This window comes from Pan paniscus, chromosome 1 (assembly GCF_029289425.2).
Source record: "Pan paniscus chromosome 1, NHGRI_mPanPan1-v2.0_pri, whole genome shotgun sequence".
In the NCBI taxonomy this organism is placed as follows: Eukaryota; Metazoa; Chordata; class Mammalia; order Primates; family Hominidae; genus Pan; species Pan paniscus.
In genome coordinates, this window is record NC_073249.2 from 110607047 (window position 1) to 110626643 (window position 19597).

Genomic DNA, 19597 nt, shown 5'->3' on the forward strand with positions numbered 1-19597 from the left:
GTCACTTTCTAGTAACATTTTTGATGGTTTCCAAACCAAAACAAGTTCCAGGAGGGCATTCGAGATGTATACATCATCAATAATTACTCTTATGTTAAAAGTTGCTGTTTTCCCGTAGCTTTGCCACCATTTATAACTCAAAAGCCTGATAGTGCTAGGGAATGTAAAGATGTTTCTGTCTGCTAAGTGTTATACTAATCGAAGAGAAGGGGAACTTTTATGATAAAGTGACATGTACAGAACCTAGCCAAGTTACAATTTTTGGTCAAAATACTTGAAACTCTTTAACTCTAAAAGTTTAAGATCAACAGGTGCATTATAAAGTAAATTTTAAGCCAGGCAAATTTCTAGTCATTAAGTCAGTATTCATTGCCTTAGTCAGCCATTGGCTGTATATAATCCTTAATATAAAAACCATTTAATGACTAATATCTCTTGCATATTGTGAAGTAAGTTACCTATAGAAATTCTGTAGTACCATAAAGAAAAGCCTTTTGAGATTGCAGTGAGCTGAGATTGCGCCACTGCACTCCAGTCTGGGCAACAGAGCCAGACTCCATTGAAAAAAAAAAAAAAAAGGCTCTTGAATGATGTATTGGGAGTAAAACATTTAGGCTTATTTTTAAAAATGTATATATCCATCCACTTAGAGAAAATATGCTTAAAAATTTTGAAATTCACTGGCTGGAAGCTAGGTGCTTTGTATATTTGGTATTAAATTGTTTCTCAATGGCAAATGTCATAAATTATATCTCATTCTAAAGATATCTAGCAAATCTCCAGCAGAGATCTAGGACAGTGCCCAGGAAAGCAATGGTATCTGTTGGTAGGTACAGGACTGTATATAGGACTCTATTCACTTAGCTGTAAATGATGAGCCTGCTCAATGCAGCCTTTTCAGGCCAGATTAGTCTTCAGAAAGAGAGGGAGGTTGTGAGCAGAAGCTTAATGAAGAAACCATATGGGCTTACAGTTACCATCTGCAATCCACCCCCATTCCTCACAATTTAAGCTCTTAAGTTTGAGATGGGGCTAAGGTTCTTAAAGGTAGTATCACCATATATTCAAGTCCTTTCTCTTTATTTCTGAGGTTTTTGGGATCCAAGCAGCCCTGGTATGTTTTAGAACACAGTACACATTGTGTAACAGTCACTGAGCCCAACCCTTACATAGGGCCTGGCAGTGTTGCCCTTGTGTATCCCTTCCCCTTGAGTATGGGGTCGGACCTAGTGACTGGCTTCTAGTGAACAGAATACAGTAAATATAATGGGATGTCTCTTCCAAGATTAGGTTATAAAGCACTGAATTCTACCTTGCATGAGGATTACATTTTATAATATATATAAAGAAGTAACTAGTATAGTTATTTAAACAAATATTTTCTTTTTTTTTTTTGAGACAGAGTCTCGCTCTGTCTCCCAGGCTGGAGTGCAGTGGCACGATCTTGGCTCACTGCAAGCTCCGCCTCCTGGGTTCACGCCATTCTCCTGCCTCAGCCTCCAGAGTAGCTGGGACTACAGGCACCCACCACCACGCTTGGCTGATTTTTTCTATTGTTTAGTAGAGACGGGGTTTCACCAAGTTAGCCAGGATGGTCTCGATCTCCTGACCTCGTGATCCGCCCACCTCGACCTCCCAAAGTGCTGGGATTACAGGTGTGAGCCACCGGCCCCAGCCTAAACAAATATTTTCCTTCATTCAGGCCAGGTGGCTTATAGGTTTCTGACTATAAGAAGAGGGGAAGAAACCTGGGGTCTAATACCTCAAATTTGAATGCTTGACAATCAAATTCCCATTTATTACTTACTGTACCTAATGTGGAGAAACTTTACGAGACATGAAGACTCCAAGTGTGGAGGAATAAATTGTAGAAGTTCTCTGGACCATTGAATTTTCTTTTCCCTGGGGAAAGTCTTTTGGTCGTTTATCATAATTGCTGCTTGTTAAAACTGGTAAAATACTTGTTAAGGGCTGTGCTTTTCATGACTAAATTATTTGCATATATAAACCCAAATAACATTTTAGAATCATAGAATTTCTTCTCTGGCAACATTAGTTCAATTTTAGGTACCTGTCTATCCAGTGCAAATTCTGCATGCTCAGGCTTGGGGGTTAGAGGATGGATATGCCAATGTGTAGAATGTCTTCTGTTCTCCCTAGTGTACATTTCTCTCCTAACTGTGACTGGCTTTCTATAAGGAGCCATCAGTATGGTCAAGCCCCAAACCATATACATCAGATTTCATGCCTTTTTTTTTTTTTTTTTTTTTTTGGTGGGGAGAGGGACAGATCATTGTTGACATTGGAAGTAAGTAGATAAAAGATCTGATAAGATTTTTTGTCCTTTATCTGTGTCTGACAGGTTCTCTCTAATCTATAAGCAGGGAAATAGAAAATTTATTATAAATACAAATGATTTCATTGCTATGATCAGCAGCAGTGACTCAGGTATTTGCATCTAATAACCTGTGTGGAGAGGGTAAGGGCACTTGATTTAGTTCCCAAAGGAAAAAACTAGTTCTTTGGCTAGTTTCCTTCTGTCACAATGGAAAAACCCTGTCATCATTACTCAAAGGAAAAGAAAAAGGGAGGGGAGGAAGGTGAGAGGAAGGGAGAGAGACTTTCCCAGTGAGGACTTTCCTTTCCTATTTTATATTTTGCTCCATTGTACTTACTGCCATCATTGTTTATGGTTTACTTACTTTGTGTATTGTCTGTCCTCCCACTGGAATGTAAGCTACATAAAGGCAGGCGTTTCGGCATCTTTGAAAGCATAAATGAACAAATGAACTAAACTTCATTTATTGACATCAGTGCTATCTGACACAAGTTCCTTGAACTTTCTCCTTCACCTCGGAATATCTGAATCATCAGCTATCTTCAGCTTCTCCCTTGCCAAGACTAACCCTTCAGCTCTGTTTTTTATTATTCTTTTGCCCTGTTTTGGATATTGCAGTTTCAGTCACTTCTACTCATTCATATTTTTAATATATATCTTCTGCTCCACTCTCTTCAACCTACAAACATGTAGGTCTACATTAAACTGAAAATCCTTTGTATATTCTGTTGCATCCTTGAGTAACATATTCTCTTGCTCTTTCCTTTAATAAATTTTCTTGAAAGAATATCCATAACTAATGTTTCTGCTTTCTTAATACAGTCATTCTTTACCTTTTACAATTTAGTTTTTATCCCAACCAAATTTAACACTTTAAATCTGAATTTTCTTTGACATCTCAATAGCATCCGTCAATTGTGTCCGTCTTTTCCTTGAAATTCTTCCTAAGGCTTCTGAAGTATTTCATCATTTTCTAATTGCTGCTTTTGTCTCCACTGGCTCTTCTTCCTCCTGCTCCCTAAACCGACTCCAGATTTCTGTTCTTTGCCCATACATTCAGCCATCACCTCTGTGTAAACGATGCTTAAAATTATTATATCTCCAATTCTGACTTCTCAGTTGAGATCTAATATTACATATCCATGATTCATTACCTCAGCCCAAAACTTTGGAGTTGAACTCGATGTCCTCTTTCTTCCATCCATCAATGGCTTCTACCTCAGATTTTGCAGTTTCCTTCCCCCACCATGTCTTTCATTCATGTCCCTCTTTTATGTTGACTGTTCCCCCACTCCCAGTTCTTGTCCTCACACATGGCCCATTCAGGTAGACTTCTAATGGTACTTTTACACATCCAATTGTTCCCCTTTGACATGTCCTGCACAATAACACTGGATTCAACTTAATAAAGATATGCTGATCATATCACCCACAGGGTCAGGAATCTGCAGTGGTTCACTGCTGCTTAAATAATAAAATTCAAGCCAAGGATTTAAGATCTTTCATAACTTGACTCCAACCTACTTTCCCACTATATTCCTAATACTCAAGCTTTTGGCAAGTTGAACTCCCTGCCAATCATCCCAAACACCTGGAGCTTTCCTGTTGCCATGGTTTTGTTCATTATTTTTACTTAAAGTTCCCGTCAATCAAGTTTTCACATTCTATAAGATCCAGCTCAAAAATCAAATAAATAGAGAACCGTAACACAAGCAGCACACAATTCATGCCACTGGAGAAAGTACAAAATAGAAATAAAATGTGAAGACTTTATTTCTGCTACTAGATTATATAATACCTTTTAAGACAGAGTCCAATTATCCATTTTTATATATGATAAACTATTTTATACAGTGCCTTGGAGGTAATAGGTTCTTGATATCTATCTAATATCTGTTTGGCTGAAGACACTGATAAGGAGGAATGCATGCATAATTCAGTGAATATCCAACCTTTATAATAAGAAGGTATTTCCTATCCTTCCATAAAATTATAATTTTTTTGTGGTAGATGCTTGCTGTTTTATTATTCTGTCTGATATTCCATAGATAGCCAATAACACATTTATTCAATCTGAAGTTACTGCACATATACTATGTGTCAGGTATCTTTTTAGATTTGGCTAGGTGCTTTCAAAGATGAATGAAGATGCTCTTTGTCTTAATAAATTTAACTCTGATTTTGAAGATAGAATTAATAAAGTAGAGATGCATTTTGACTTCCATGTTTTCCTCACTCGTGTAATTTCTGCACTATATATGATTACTCAAGTTGAACTTTAAAGGATATTTGCTTCCACAGGTAGGAACAGAACCTCATGCTCTGTCATAATCTCGATATTGTGAGAGATGTGTGCTGATCCCTTGGCCCCATCCTCTCCAACAGCCGTGGCAAATAACTCTATCTTCAGTTCTGTCTGCAAACCAGCTGCCACCTATAAGACACAAGGTACCTTTAGGACCAGACAACTCTGAGTTCAAACCTTGCTTTTAATAATATGAATTTGAGCAAGTTAACTTAAACTCTCTTACCTTTGGTTTCTTCATCTATAAATTTGGCACTAACAAATGGTAGTTATTATAAGCATTTAGCAGAATTACTTCATAATGAAGGTAGAATTCCATTAAGTAAAGGGGAGCCAGGGTAAATTGTTGAAGGGGCAAACCAGGTGCTATTTAGGAAAAAGCATAAGGAAGCTAAATGCCAGGTTATTGGAAGTGGAACTGAAGGCAAAATTTTGCAATACTCCTAATTGTGCTAGTTTTTGAATGTCGGTAGTGACTTTCAGTAGTGAAATCTGCAATAGCGGCTACTGCAGACAAAGATAAATTTAATCTAATATAAATATAAATCAGGAGGCTGAGGCAGGAGAATTGCTTGAACCCAGGAGGCGGAGGTTGCAGTGAGCCGAGATCGCGCCACTGCACTCCAGTCTGGTGACAGAGCAAAACTCCATCTAAAAAAAAAAAAAAAAATTCATCTAACAGACTTGGTGACTACCATAACTTTCCTACCCTGTTCCTTGCAGGGGTGTCCAATATTTTGGCTTCCCTGGGCCACATTAGAAGAAGAAGTATTGTCTTGGGCCGCACACAAAGTATACTAACAATAACGACAGGTGATGAGTTTAAAAAAAAATCGCAAAAAAATCTCATCATGTTTTAAGAAAGTTTAGGAATTTGTGTTGGGCTGCATTCAAAGCCGTCCTGGGCCATGGGTTGGACAAACGTGACTTTAGGGTATTCCTAATGCAGGATGCATAAAATAATGAAGCCAGTAGAGGGAGACAAAATTAGTTTAAATGCCCAACTGCTTAGTTCTGAAAACCCGTGGAAGAGGATTGCACCAACAAAGAAGAAACCTGATACAGAAGGAAGAAGGAACACAGCAAGGCATGGGCGTCTTGCCTTGTTCTTTGAAAAGAACACTAGCCAGCAAAGAGAGAGCTATTTATGTTTCTAAGTTGCCTCTCCAGGAGGTGGGTTAAAAAGCAGACTTGGGAACAGTTATCTAGAAAAAAATAAATCTGAAACTACCACATGAAAAGCAATTAGATACAAATGGAATGTTTTCTTCAATATAGTTTTATAAATAGTCGAATTGGAAAATGTTTCAGTTTTTTCAACAATGTACTTGTGAGCATATGCATACTGGAGGATATCCAGCAGCAGACCCTTCTCCTCCAAGTCCAGCAGTTGGAGCAGGGCTGGGTAATGATGAAATTCAGCATGAAGAGAGCTGGAATACTGCCATCATACAGGTTTGCCCAGGCTTTGAGCAGATTCATTTAGTGTTGGCAACTAACCAAGCTGAACAGTGGTTAGATTTACATATGGGGAAGTCTACAGATTATATTTTTTTGCCAGAGCCGAAACCTACTATCAAAAACTTAAAAAAAAAAAACTAAAAAAACCTTATAGTATAGAGTGAGCTTCAAAGACTACGTGCTGGGTTTTTAGTACCTATAAAAGTTGATCCAACAGCCATTTTGGCTTTTGGCATAATCCCTACTTTAAATTAAAATGAGATTTGCTAACTTCCCAGAACAGTGGAAGAAGGGCTTGTTTTGATTTTTGTCTTTTGCTTTATGTTGTGAAGGTTCTGAAATCTTGACACAGTACAGTGATGAATTACTTCAGGAGAGTACTCATGAATTAGTGGATATAATCCCAAAATGTTTCTGTTTGGAGTTTCAGCCTGTATAATACTGTTTTCTGTAGAGCATATTACAGCTAGAAGGGGCTAAGAAATAATCTGGTCTGAACTTTACAGATGAGGAAAACAAGGCTCAGAGCATTAACTGAACTGCTTGATGGCATAGTCGTGACGAGAAGCCAACTGACTTTGCGCTACACCAAACCAGCCCTTCTGTGTGAGCCTATAACTGGGGCTGCTTTAAGAGCTTCAGACTCAGGGAGCATTGGGTGCTTGTTAACAGGACTGGATACTTTTGTGCACTGTTCTCACAGGCCTATGCACTCTTCGCATCTGTGATGAATGGGTCATGCATCTGCCAGACTAACTCACTTCATTCTGTCATTCAATCACACCCCTCTTGAGTACCCACTATGTGCCTGGCTCTGTAAGCTTCTTATGTGTCTTACTCATTTTTAACATCCTCTGCGCCCTGACCACTTTAAATGGCATACGGGAGGAACTCAAAATTTGCTGAGTGAAGTATGAAGTAAAAGGGGTGTTAAAGCAGTCAGATGATGCACTGATAAAGACAAATGTGACTTTATTTAAGATGAACTTACATTTACATCATCCTATATTTCTGAAATTATAATTTAAAGTGAGAATATGCTATTAATATGCATTTTTTTTTTTTTACTAAACATGCCATTTTGGAGGATGTATCAAAGTCAGAACAGGTTGACATTTTGTATTTTGTATTTTTAGAGATCTTTGGAGAAATGAGGCAATTGATGAGTTTAATAAATACGATTTCTTGGTTGGGCGCAGTGGCTCATGCATGTAATCCCAGCACTTTGAGTGGCCAAGGCGGGTGGATAGCGAGGTCAAGAGTCCGAGACCAGCCTGACTAGCATGGTGAAACCCTGTCTCTACTAAAAATACAAAAATTAGCCGGACGTGGTGGCATGCGCCTGTAATCCCAGCTACTCAGGAGGCTGAGGCAGGAGAAGTGCTTGCACTTCTGCCAGGAGGCAGAGGTTGCAGTGAGCTGAGATCATGCCATTGCACTCTAGCCTGGGTGACAGAGTGAGGCTCTGTCTCAAAATAAATAAATGAATATAAATAAACACATATGATTTCTTAGTATGGCATTAAATAATATTCTCTGACAAATACCAAGAGAGCAAACCAGATTTACGTAAAATATGAAGAACGGAATAATTATTTTTCACTTCGCATAAGGATTTACTTTTTGAACAGGTAGTTTTTATACAATGGTACATAACTGTAATATTGGGACAAGTGAGGTGAGCTTCAGAATTGTTTCTATAGCTGGCAGTTTAACTCTGTTTATGCATTGGATTGGTCTCATGGTTACTACATGGAATGAATGCCATCAAGCCACATACTGTATCACTATGAGAAATCTTTTGCTTATGATATTAAAAACAGTAGACTTATACATAGTTTAAAAGGAATGGGCAGAATGGTTTCAAAGCCCACTTCACTGGAAACCTATACATAGTCACTTGCATGCACGCAAGCACACACAACAGATGACATATAGGACTTACAGGTCCAGGTTTGTAAGTCACTTTCAGTCCTGTGCTGGGTGGGGGCTGCTTTACTTTAAACCTACAAGGCAGAAAGATAAAAATAAATTTATGACATAATGAAACCCATGAGCAATGAATAAGCTGGGATGTTATAAAATAAGGAAGGTGTTAATATTTGCTACACAGGAGCCGGGGGTCCGTACCATTAGAAAAACAACTTTAATATTCAATTGGGAGAAGAATCTGGGGCCCATTTCACAACTGCTTTTCCAACAGTTTTCATCAGCGTAAAACGGGCTCCAACCTGAGTTTCAACCCTTTGTTACTGGTTGCTGACGAGCAGCCCAGGCTTGGGCAGTGGGACTGTTTGGCTGGTGCGTGCATTTCAGCGTAGCTGCCAGCATGAACACAAATGCTGGCAGCCGGGTCATTAAGTTGAAGAATAAAGGCTCTTTTGGAAGGCAGTGGAGCAGGGGAGCCAGCCTTGCTCTGTCTTGGTATGGGGTTTGCATGTTTAAGGAGAGGAGAAACAGAAAGGCTCAGAAGATGTCGAAGAACTTGAAAAGCTCCGAGCTCACACATGGTGCTTATTGATCTCTCTCCCTTCCTGTGGTTTGTGGGTTCTGCTTGAAGGTTAAAGACCTGGAGTAAATTAAAATGCCAAGGAAAGCCTGCCTCCACTCTGACCCCAACACTGCTTCTTCCTCCATCAACCTTGCTGTCTGCTCTATCGTGGCTGAATTAACAAGCTGAGGAGTGAAATCTCCAAAACTAAAATTTTATACTGGAGCGACAGGACCCGCACGAATGAGTTTTATTAGTTTGAGGTTGACTGTCTATTTCTTCCCCCCCACTTTGTTGGCAACAACCTAAAAAACAATCATGTGTGATTTGGTGGCCTGAGTTCCACATCAGATTGTTTCTCAGGAAGCAAAGGTTATTCCTGAAGCTGGGGATTTGCCTCAACTGAAATAACTGAAATGGGACAGGGATCTTTCAAACTGGATGCTTCTATCGTTTTGTTTTATCTGATTTCCAATCATCAATCCAGAATCACAAACATTCTTGAAGGACTTACCACTCAACTCTGAAAATGGCTGCAACTGAAATAAACATATATTCCATTTTAATGGAAGTAATACCCATGCTTATGTTTAATTCAAGATACAATAGTGGACATTTTGTAATTGGGAATGGTTTCATAGAGGTATATGGTTTACCGATCCAATGGAAAGGTTTGAAATTTCACACAAAACAAAGCATTAGTAAAGCAAAGTATATGGTGGGACTCAGGAGATCTGAAGTCTGGCCTCTGCTAGCTGACAAGATGTTACAACAAGTTACACAGTTTCTCCTTTCATAGTAGTCTCTAAGGTCTTTCCCTCCATTGTGCAGAAACAATGTAATTAAAAGCACCTTTCAGATCATAATGTGCAAACAAACATCAGCTAGTATTATTATAGTTAGTGGATTTGAGAAAAAGACTTTCAATTATTGTGCATTAGTTGCTGTAACACTTGTACAACCTCCCCCTTTTTTTCCACTAGTAGAAATCAGGATGTGAGTTGCTTTTACCAAAGTATGAATAATGATGAATAGGAGGGCAAGGAAGTATCTACCATATAATTGGAACCCGATAAACACTCACTGATTTGTTGATGAATGAATGAATGAGTTAGTGTGTAAATGACTGAATGAATAATGTGAAGATTCAAGGAGTAATTACAGTTCGGTTCAATAAACATTTACTGATGGAGGTGACCAAAGACAAGTCACAGGGTAGGGAAAGGTAACCTGAGCAGACCTTTGGTCCCTTGGCCTCACCTGCAGAAGTCCACTCCAACATTCTTGAGCTTTACAACTGTGGCATAGGTATGTCCTTCCTTAAGCACTCCAAACTTGACTGATGATGGGAGAAGATGGAACCCAAAAAGGGATGACTTTGCATTATTAATGGCAGCAGATGCAACAGAGGATGTGTTCACTTTTCCTCCAACAGAATCTTGCACCTTTGCATTAAGAAAAAATTAATAAAATCGTTCTATTTTGAGTTCCCAAGATTAAAAAAAAAAAAAGTTCCTGTCACCAGAGGAAAATAACTGTTGGGTTGCTGGAGGAAATGAATGTTTACAGTCTCATGTCATCCTTACAACAGTCCTGTGAGGACGTATTTTAGGCTTTGTTTTAAGGATAAGGAAGTCAAGTTCAGAGAACTGAAAGATGGATAATTGTTCAAGTGGTAAGTGGCCTAGCAAAGATTCAGACTCAAGTTTGCCTGATTCTAGAGTCTGTGCTCTTTCATCTGTGCCAGTGGTCATCAAACGTTAGCTTCCATCAGAATCTCCTGGAGGACTCATAAATACACAGATTACTGACTTTACCCCCAGAGTTTTTCATTCTGTTGGTCGGGGGCAGGGCCCAAGAATTTGCATTTATAACAAGTTCTTAGTGTTGGCAATGCTGCTGGTCAGGCAACCACACTTTGAGAAACATTGGTCTGTGCCCTTATTATTCCTCACATCAGCAGTGCTGACATCATCTCAGAGTTTGTTAGAACTGCAGAATCTCATGCCCTACACCAGATCTAGTGAGTCAGACTCTGTATTTTAACAAGATCCTGAGGTAATTCATATGCACATTAAAATTTGAGACGTACTGTAATTTATATATTGTCAGTTACATATATATGTATATTACAATAAATTTTGTGATGAAGATGAACACAGTATGCCACGGAAGAAAAAAAAAGATAATTATCAAAACTGGTGGGCTCCAGAAGGTTTCCCAACAGAACTGGATGAAATCTTAATCTTAGGGGCTCTGAGCAAGAAAGGAGCTTGGTATTTTTAAAGAATGAAGAGAAATCTACAATGGCTGAATTATAGTGAGTTTGACTCAGGGTGAGGGTGAAGAAGCAAATGGGGCCTTATCCTCATGCTAAGTCATTTGGATTTTATCCTAAGAGTCATGGCAACGGTGGCCAATGATTCCTTTAGCCAGTAGTAGTATGCTGGTAAACTGGCTCTCTGAAAACAATTCTGATTTCTAGTGTTTATCAATTTTGTGGTGCTAGTACTCCCAGCATGGCTGATTTCAAGCTATCAGTGGTTTGATAACTGGCTCATAAAATTTCTCCCAGCAGCCTGTATGAGCCAGCTCCACCAAAGCACCATCTGAGTTTACATGTGTGAGATGTAAGTTTAAAGAGCTTCATGGTGAGATGGTGGATACGGTCAATAGCAGTACACAGTGGCCGGAAACTAATAACTTCAATGAATCAGAATTACATAAAATCTACAAAAGGAGCAGGATTGAAAAAAATAAAAAATAAAGAATTCCATCAAATGCTGATTGGCTGTGGGGAATTTGTTCCGATGTTTGTTTTACCTTTGCAAGAGGCTGAGACTTAGGCTTGGAACTCAGCAAATAATGAGGCAACTTCACTTTTTCTTTTCTTGTTTGTCCCGCAACATCCTGCAGCAAGGACTGGGTTGGAATTTTCACGGGCTCATAAGATTCTGCTTCTGCTAGAGAGAAAGCTTAAATTATGCCACATGGACATTTTATTCAAACACATTTGAAGTAATATCAGAGTGTATGAGAACAGAAACCAACTTGGAAACTTTTCTTCTTTGCTTTTCAAAGAGCTTATTTATTTATTTTTATTTTAACTTCAATTTTTCTTTTAGATTTACTGCAGGTTTGTTACAAGGGTATAATGCATGATCATGCTGCCCAAATAGTGAACATAGTATGCGATAGGACATTTTTCAGCCTGCCTCCTCCCTTCCTCCCTCCTTTCAGAGTCCCCGGCATCTCTTGTTCCCCTCTTTATGCCCATGAGTGTCCAAGATTTAGCTCCTACTCAAGTGAGAACATGTGATTTTGGGTTTTCTGTCATTAATCTGCTTAGAATAATGGCTTGCAGCTGCATCCATGTTGGTGCAAAGAACATGATTTCATTCTTTTTTATGGCTACATAGTATTTCATGGTGTACACGTACTACAGTTTAAAAATCCAATCCATCATTGATGGGCACCTAGGTTGATTCCGTGTCTTTGTTATCATGAACATTACTGCAGTGAACATGTGAGTGTATGTGTCTTTTTGATAGAACAATTTCTTTTTCTGTGGGTGTATATCTAGTAATGGAATTGCTGGGTCAAATTGTAGTTCTATTTTTAGTGTAAACAGCTTATTTAAAAGGAGAAAAGTCTTCTGTTAATTCTCATTTTATGCCTTTTCATTTTAGAAAGTGATTTTACATACATGACCTAATACTGGTCCTCACAACAACCGTATAAGGTGGGCAGTACAGATGCTATTAGCATCTTTTTTTTAATAAATGAGAAAAATAAGATTCTAAGAAGTCAAGTGGCCTGCCTAGGATGAACGGAATTATACCCAGATCTTCAAGGTTCCTTCTATTAAATCAACATTATATAATACAATACAACATTAACTCTGAAAGATTTCTTAAAAACTAATGAGTAAAAAAAAAATCCCAAGCATTTCTTTGATTCTACTACTATATTCATAGTTTTAAAAAGTGGTTTAGTAAGTATAGATAAATTAAGCCAGAAAATTAGATCTTCAGATCACTAAATTCGGTGACTTGTTCTTTTCCTCAGTTACATGAGGGAATGAGCAAGTGTAGGAAATCCATGCAGCAGTAGCTGTGTGTCTTTGTTCCACAGATCCAGGAGGTGGAAATAAGAATAGTATTTTAGATCATGGTAGTTAAAAATCCTTTCCTGCATTCAAATCAGGAAGAGAGGAAAAGGAAGGGGACTAATATTTGAGTGTCCACGATCTGCAGGTGAGTGCCACACATGTTTTTACACCAGAATGAGGGGGCTCTGGCAGTGATAATCTTGGACTGCTCAGCATTCTTCCCACCCTCCGTCTCTGTGCAAACTCCTGCCACACACATCTGGTGCCAGGACGTCCCTGGTCCCAACCATGAGGAGCAAAGCCCAGTCAATGAGGGCCCTTCCCTGGATATTTCCACTGAAGCGGACAGCGATAACCTCATCTTGCATACTAGGTTATGGATCTGGAAGAATCAGAATCTTAGGCCTTTATGGTCATGATCTCTGCCACATGGAAATAGCCTGTCCTTTGTAGGAGAGGATAAAACCAAACAGGAACAAGTAGGGATGGGTCATGGTGGAGGCAGGGGGGATGTGGAGAGAAACAGGCATTCAGACACAAATACTCTCCTGGAAAGCCAGAGTACCTGAAGCCAAATGCCCCTGGGCTAGCACCACAGCCACACAGCCACTATTCTGTGGTTTGCTTTTGGTCACCAATAAATTTCCTTTTTTGTTGTTGTTCAAGTGAATTTGAGTTTTAGTTCTCATGGCTGTAAACTGAGAAGTCCTAACTAATATAGTAGTAGTGTCTCTGTTTTTTTTTTGCTTGTTTGTTTGTTTTTACCAAAGGGGAAACAGAGGATCAGAGGATTAAATAACTTGTCCAACAAACTATAATGAGGGTCAGGGCTAGAATGTGGACCTAAGTGTGTTGGAACCACAAGGAACATGCTCCTTTTACTACTCCGGGTGTCCCAAGCCCATTCGTGAATCACCGTCTGCTGGGCTGCTTTTGGAAGAATAGAGATTTCCAGGCCACATGCCAGTAAAGCCCTATTCCTGACCAAAACAGAATCAGAATATCTGGGAATGGAACTCAGTGATCAGTGTTTTTATGTATTTATTCCCTTTGATCACTATTCTCTGCAGAGGCAAGCATTCCAGTAGTTTGGTATAGTTTTTGTTCATATCCTTGCCGTATGTGTACTACTGCTTTGTGTGTATGCATGTATCCGTCTAATAAGTACTAATTTGTTGCTCATACTATTATTATTAATAGTAAATATGGTATGGAGTTTATCATGAGCTGGACACTGTGCTAAGCATTTTACATACATTAACTAATTTAATTCTCACAGCCCTGTGATGTATATAGCATTATTTCCCCTTTACAGAAGAGAAATAGGAAGAGATAAAGGGTTTAAATAATGTGCCCAGTGTCACATAGCTATTACACAAGGAGCCCGGATGTGAACCCAGGTAGAGCCTGTACTCTTAGCTCTGCTCTATACTAGACTGCCTCCCATAACACATGCAGATGATTATTCCACTGAGCCTATCCTCCAGGGATCAGGATAATGGGGGAGGGAGTCCTTGAGGGTCTCGGAGCAGTGGCTGATTACCAGCTGACACAGAGGTCCTTTAGTATTTGAACAACTGGTACAATCCAACTATTGCATTCGTCTGAATATTACTGCTGGACCTGAGCCGAGTGAAGAACCAGTAGTGGTTCCTTGTTACCATGCTGAGGAAGGTGGATTATTTCTTCACAATTATTTATTTCCCCATTGAGGATGGCTTCCCTGTAGGTGGAATATATTTCTGCTCCATTGACTCTGAGCTTGGCTACGGCACTTGCTTTAACCAACAAATGTGTCTGTGGATGGCAGTGTGTGCCAGGCTGAGCAGAGGCTGTGAGGGGCAGCATGTGCTTCTGCTGGACTCTCTTGAGCTTTGACCTTCTGCTGTGAGGATGGCTTGCCTGACGTGGTGGCTCCTTGGCTCCTACAGTGTGGCATTCTTGGAATACACCTGAACATTACCTGCAGCTGGAGGTGTGCTGGTGAATGGTTAACAACTACCTTTCCCAGGGTAAACTGCCCTGGTTTGTACCAGTCTGGGGCAGAGCTGCCATGGACATCCACAGGCCCTCAGACTGGTTGTTTTAAGCCACTACAGGATTTGGCGGTGCTTCCATGCAGTATTATCACAGTCAGCACTGAACCCATGTTTTATTTTGCAAGTCCACACCTTCTCTAGCTGACTCTATTATATTTTCCAGACATCATCTTGTATTATTACCAAATAAAAACTCTCTTATTTACTTACACTGATTTCCTGTTCATTTCTCCCTTCAAGCTTTTGAACACATTCATTTTATTTTAAATAAAATATTCAGGCTGGGCGCGGTAGCTCACACCTGTAATTCCAGCAGTTTGGGAGGCCGAGGTGGGCAGATCACCTGAGGTCAGGAGTTCAAGACCAGACTGGCCAACATAGTGAAACCCCCGTCTCTACTAAAAATACAAAAAAAAAAAAAAAAAAAATTAGCTGGGTGTGATGGTGGGCACCTGTAATCCCAGTTACTCAGGAGGCTGAGGCAGGAGAATTGCTTGAACCCAGGAGGTGGAGGTTGCAGTGAGTCAAGATCGTGCCACTGCACTCTATCCTGGGCGACAGAGCAAGACTCTCTCTCAAAAAAAGAAATTAATAAAATAAATATTCTTTTCTCTTCCCTACATCAGGAATGTAGTGTAACATAATATAAAGAATTAGGAGTCTTAAAACTCATTCTAGCCCTAGCTCAGTCACAAATTTGCTGTATGATTCTTAGATGTCACTTGACTTCTCCAGGTTTCAGTTTCCTTAAGTAAAATGAGGGTTGTTGTAGGTGATTCACCTCTTAAATCTTAAAATCTATGAAATTCTGTTTATTTTTCAAGACCATTCCTCCCATAAAGCTTTCTCCACTGCTTTGTGTTAATTCCTTCCTACTCTGAATTTCTTTAAACTTTTTATATCAAAATTTACTTTTCCATTTACAGTGCAGTCATATTATTGTCCCTTATCTCAAGTACCTCGGTACCTGGGGGTGCAGTAGGTGTTTCAAATAATTTATTTTTCCTCCTTCAAAGCTTTGTTTCTTTGAAGCTTGTGCCATCAGACTGTATTAGTTACTACTTCTCCAAGTGGTTGTCATTTACTGACCACTCTCGATCATTCCTTTTATTCACTGGTGATTTTAACACCTGAGAGGGTCTCCCACTTTATCTTTCCTGATGACATCACCTGGATGATCCATCCAACACCCTGTCTTATCTGATTCTTGATCACACCGTTTCTTCATCTTTTCCACCTCACAGAGTCTCATGGCCACATTTTTTACCTTGCCAACCCCGATCATTTTACCATTTTCAAAATCTGTTTCCAGTACCCTTTCTGGATTACCACCTCCTATTCTTCTAGCTTATTATTCTGTCATATCCAGCAGGCGATTATTTGACCTCACTGAGGTCTCTCACCAACACTATCACCTTACACAAGCAGTCCCTCCCTTCTTGTTTTGCTTTCCTGCTTATCTGGAATAGATCTGATGCTCTATCATTATATCCACTCCTTTGCAATCAGACAGGAATTCCCTCATCCATCTTCCCCACACCAAACCTATCAACCTGCCTGCAAATGTATCCCTACTCTCTCTCTTCTCTCCTGTCACTATGGAGAAGGTGACCCTATTCATATCTAAGGTTAATTCTGTCACTCAAGGTTTTCCCCAGATGCCATGTTCTTCCATCTTCTTTAGGACCTTGTGGTCTTGCACCTTAGGTGCCTCTTTCTCTGGCATCATCAAGTTCTCTCTGGCATGGAATTATCATCATTTGCAAATCAATAGGCTCTAGTATGCCTAATCTTTAGAAAAATATCTCTTCCTTGACTACATATTCCTCTTTTATATGCAATTCCATTTCTCTACTCTTTTAAGCAAAACTCTAGGGTAAAGCTGTGTACTCTTGTGCTGCCACTATTCTATCTATTACCCACTTCACTTAGGCTTCAATCCCCTCCATGCTCTGAAACTGCCCTTGTTAAGTTCACCAGTGATCTTCATCTTGTTCAACCCCATCTTCCTCCCTCACCTTGCAGGGGTGAGGGGCATTTGACCTTGCAGGGGCATTTGATACACTCCAAACACTCAGTGATTTCACACTCCTGTTTTTCTGCTACCTTACTGGCTTCTTCCTCTTCTTTTTTTTTTTTTGAGACGGAGTTTCGCTCTTGTTGCCCAAGCTGGAGTGCAATGGCGTGATCTCAGCTCATTGCAACCTCTACCTCCCGGGTTCAAGCGATTCTCCTGCCTCAGCGTCCTGAGTAGCTGGGATTACAGGTGCATGCCACCATGCCTGGCTAATTTTTTGTATTTTTAGTAGAAACGGGGTTTCACCATGTTAGCCAGGCTGGTCTCAAACTCTTGACCTCAGGTGATCCACCCGCCTCAGCCTTCCAAAGTGCTGGGATTACAGGCATGAGCCACTGCGCCTGGCCTACTGGAGTCTTCTTAATGGCCTTTACTAGCTCTTCCTCTGCCTGACTTTTACCTTCTAGAGTTCGCCTCAGGACAGCCATTCTCACGGCATAAACCTATATCAGCAACATCAGCACCACTTGTGAACTCATCAAAACTACAAATTCTCAGCCTCACAATCAGTTTAACCTAAGAATCATCCTTGATTCCTCTTTTTGTCTCACTCCTGCATCCTCTTGAGCAGCAAATTCTATTGGCTCCACCCTCATGATATAGTTCCTGTTAATTTCCTTCTCACCATTCCCTCTTTGCCCATCATAGCCCAGGTCTTCAGCAACTCTCGCATGTGCCACTTCAGTTGCTTCTTCCTTGCTTGCTCTTTTTCTCACTCCTCCCTTTCCTTGCCACGAGCTGTTATCCTCACAGAGTGATCTTTTTAAAATAAAAATTAGCCATGTAACTACCCTGCTCAAAACCTTCCGCTGACGTTTGAATAAAACTGCGCTGAGAAGTACTACATGATCTAATCTCTGCCCCACTCTCTGACCTCATCTTCTTTTACTTTTTCCTTTGCTCATTTTGTTCTAGCTACATGCCTCCTTAATGTTTCTGCCCCTCAGGAACTTCATACCTGCTATTCTTACTACATGAACTATTGCTCTCCTAATCTTTGCAGGGCTGACTCCTTCTTATACTTGTCTCAACTCAACTATTTTTTTACAGAGAGGCCTTCTAATCTCCTAATGGAATGTTGCCCCTCTCCCCAAGTCACTATCCATACATTGTACTGTTTTATTATGTCATAATATTTATTACAACCTGAATTTATCTGACTTATTTATTTGTTTACATATTGTCTAGGTTTGCCCATAATATGGGAGGGGTCTAGCTCCATCAGATATGGGAGGGGTCTAGCTCCATCAGACTGTGCCCTCATTACTGTTGTATATCCCTGCCTAGAACAATGCCTAGCACACAGTAGGCATTGAGTAATTATCCACTGAATAAATAAAACTTGTAGGAGAGAAGTTTAAGTCAGAAACACAAAAGTCTTGTATGGGGTAAATCTTTTTTTTCTTTTTTCTTTTCTTTTCTTTTTTTTTGGGGGGGCGGGATGGAGTCTCGCTCTGTTGCCTAGGCTGGAGTGCAGTGGCATGATCTCAGCTCACTGCAACCTCTGCCTCCCAGGTTCAAGCGATTCTCCTGCCTCAGGCTCCTCGGTAGCTAGCATTACAGGCAAGCGCCACCATGCCCAGCTAATTTTTGTATTTTTAGTAGATACAGGGTTTCACCGTATTGGCCAGTCTGGTCTTGCACTCCCGACCTCAAGTGATCGGCCCACCTCAGCCTCTTAAAGTGCTGGGATTACAGGCATGAGCCACAGTGCCTGGCCAGGTAAATCTTTTAATTCACACTTAAATGTGGCAAAATACTTGCTCTATAAGAGATAACTGAAACCCATCAGTAGATTCCCATCTCACATTCAGCATGGAACATGCCCACAGGAACCAAGTGGTGGCAAAATCATCTACACAATGTAAATTAGTCTCTCTATCTCTCTTTTGTGATCAACTATATTTAGTTGAATTATCTTAGCGAAATTAGCATAATGTGACTCCACTGTAACTAGATATTATCCTGTATTATTTTATATTTCAATTTCTGCTAGTCCAGTAAGATTATGTGCTATGTAAGATAGAGACTACATCTTACGTTTTTCTTCTAGCACCTGCAGGACCAAGAAAGTGCTGAGATAACAGGTAAATCTAAGTACCAAATTTCTGGTTATTCAAGAAAAGCTATCAGGTGTCATCTGATCTTCAATAAATCATACAAGTTCTCAGAAAACTAAAAGGGATAAAATTAAGTAAAAATGAAATAAAATAACATCAAAAAAGGATTTCTTTGTATTTCTTTCCTTCAATCTGGAACTTGCAGTCATTCTCAAAAATGTTATTTGAGATACTTCGATGTGCTAAGAAGCCTTTGCAAAGCTGCATAGCTCCAGGATCCGTGACCCTCTCGATTTTTTTCTGTAACTCTCAACCTTGCCTCCTAGCACCATCTCCCATATGCCAAAAAGACATAATGTTCAGTTTCAAGAAGCAATAAGATAAAAAAGACTGCCATACCTTCAGGAGATTTTGTTAAATTTTCAGTTTGGTTCTGAGCAGTGAAATCCTTCTTATCTGCAGAAATCTCTGGTTTTGGAAGACTAGGCACACTTAAGCATTTCTGTTCTGAAACCTTATGTGGCTTGAAATCTAGAAAACCCAAAATGAACCTTATAAAGTGATATTTTGTAAAATGATATAATGACTACTAATGTTTGCATGAACAAACATTGAACAAGGTGTTTTACAATGAACGAGGTACCTTTTCTCCCACTCTCTTTAGAAAGACTAAATATAAGAAAGCCATTAAGAGGCAGGGATTCTTAAAATATGA

The 19597-nt window shown here is 39.8% G+C and overlaps 1 protein-coding gene across 2 annotated transcripts in view; it reads right to left on the bottom strand.

Annotated features, from left to right (window-relative positions):
- The window catches only part of SPAG17 (sperm associated antigen 17), a 231618-nt gene that overhangs the window by 8431 nt on the left and 203590 nt on the right, over positions 1 to 19597 (bottom strand). The window contains exons 43-48 of one of the 2 annotated variants that reach the window (XM_057302678.2): positions 19282 to 19413; positions 11419 to 11555; positions 9856 to 10040; positions 8050 to 8110; positions 4628 to 4772; positions 1813 to 1952 (exon numbers count right to left, since the gene is read on the bottom strand). In XM_057302678.2, coding sequence (XP_057158661.2) covers positions 1813 to 1952; positions 4628 to 4772; positions 8050 to 8110; positions 9856 to 10040; positions 11419 to 11555; positions 19282 to 19413 — 800 coding nt within the window. Of the gene's footprint in view, positions 1 to 1812; positions 1953 to 4627; positions 4773 to 8049; positions 8111 to 9855; positions 10041 to 11418; positions 11559 to 19281; positions 19414 to 19597 lie in introns of both variants that reach the window. The other variant, XM_034929773.3, reaches the window with a different exon arrangement.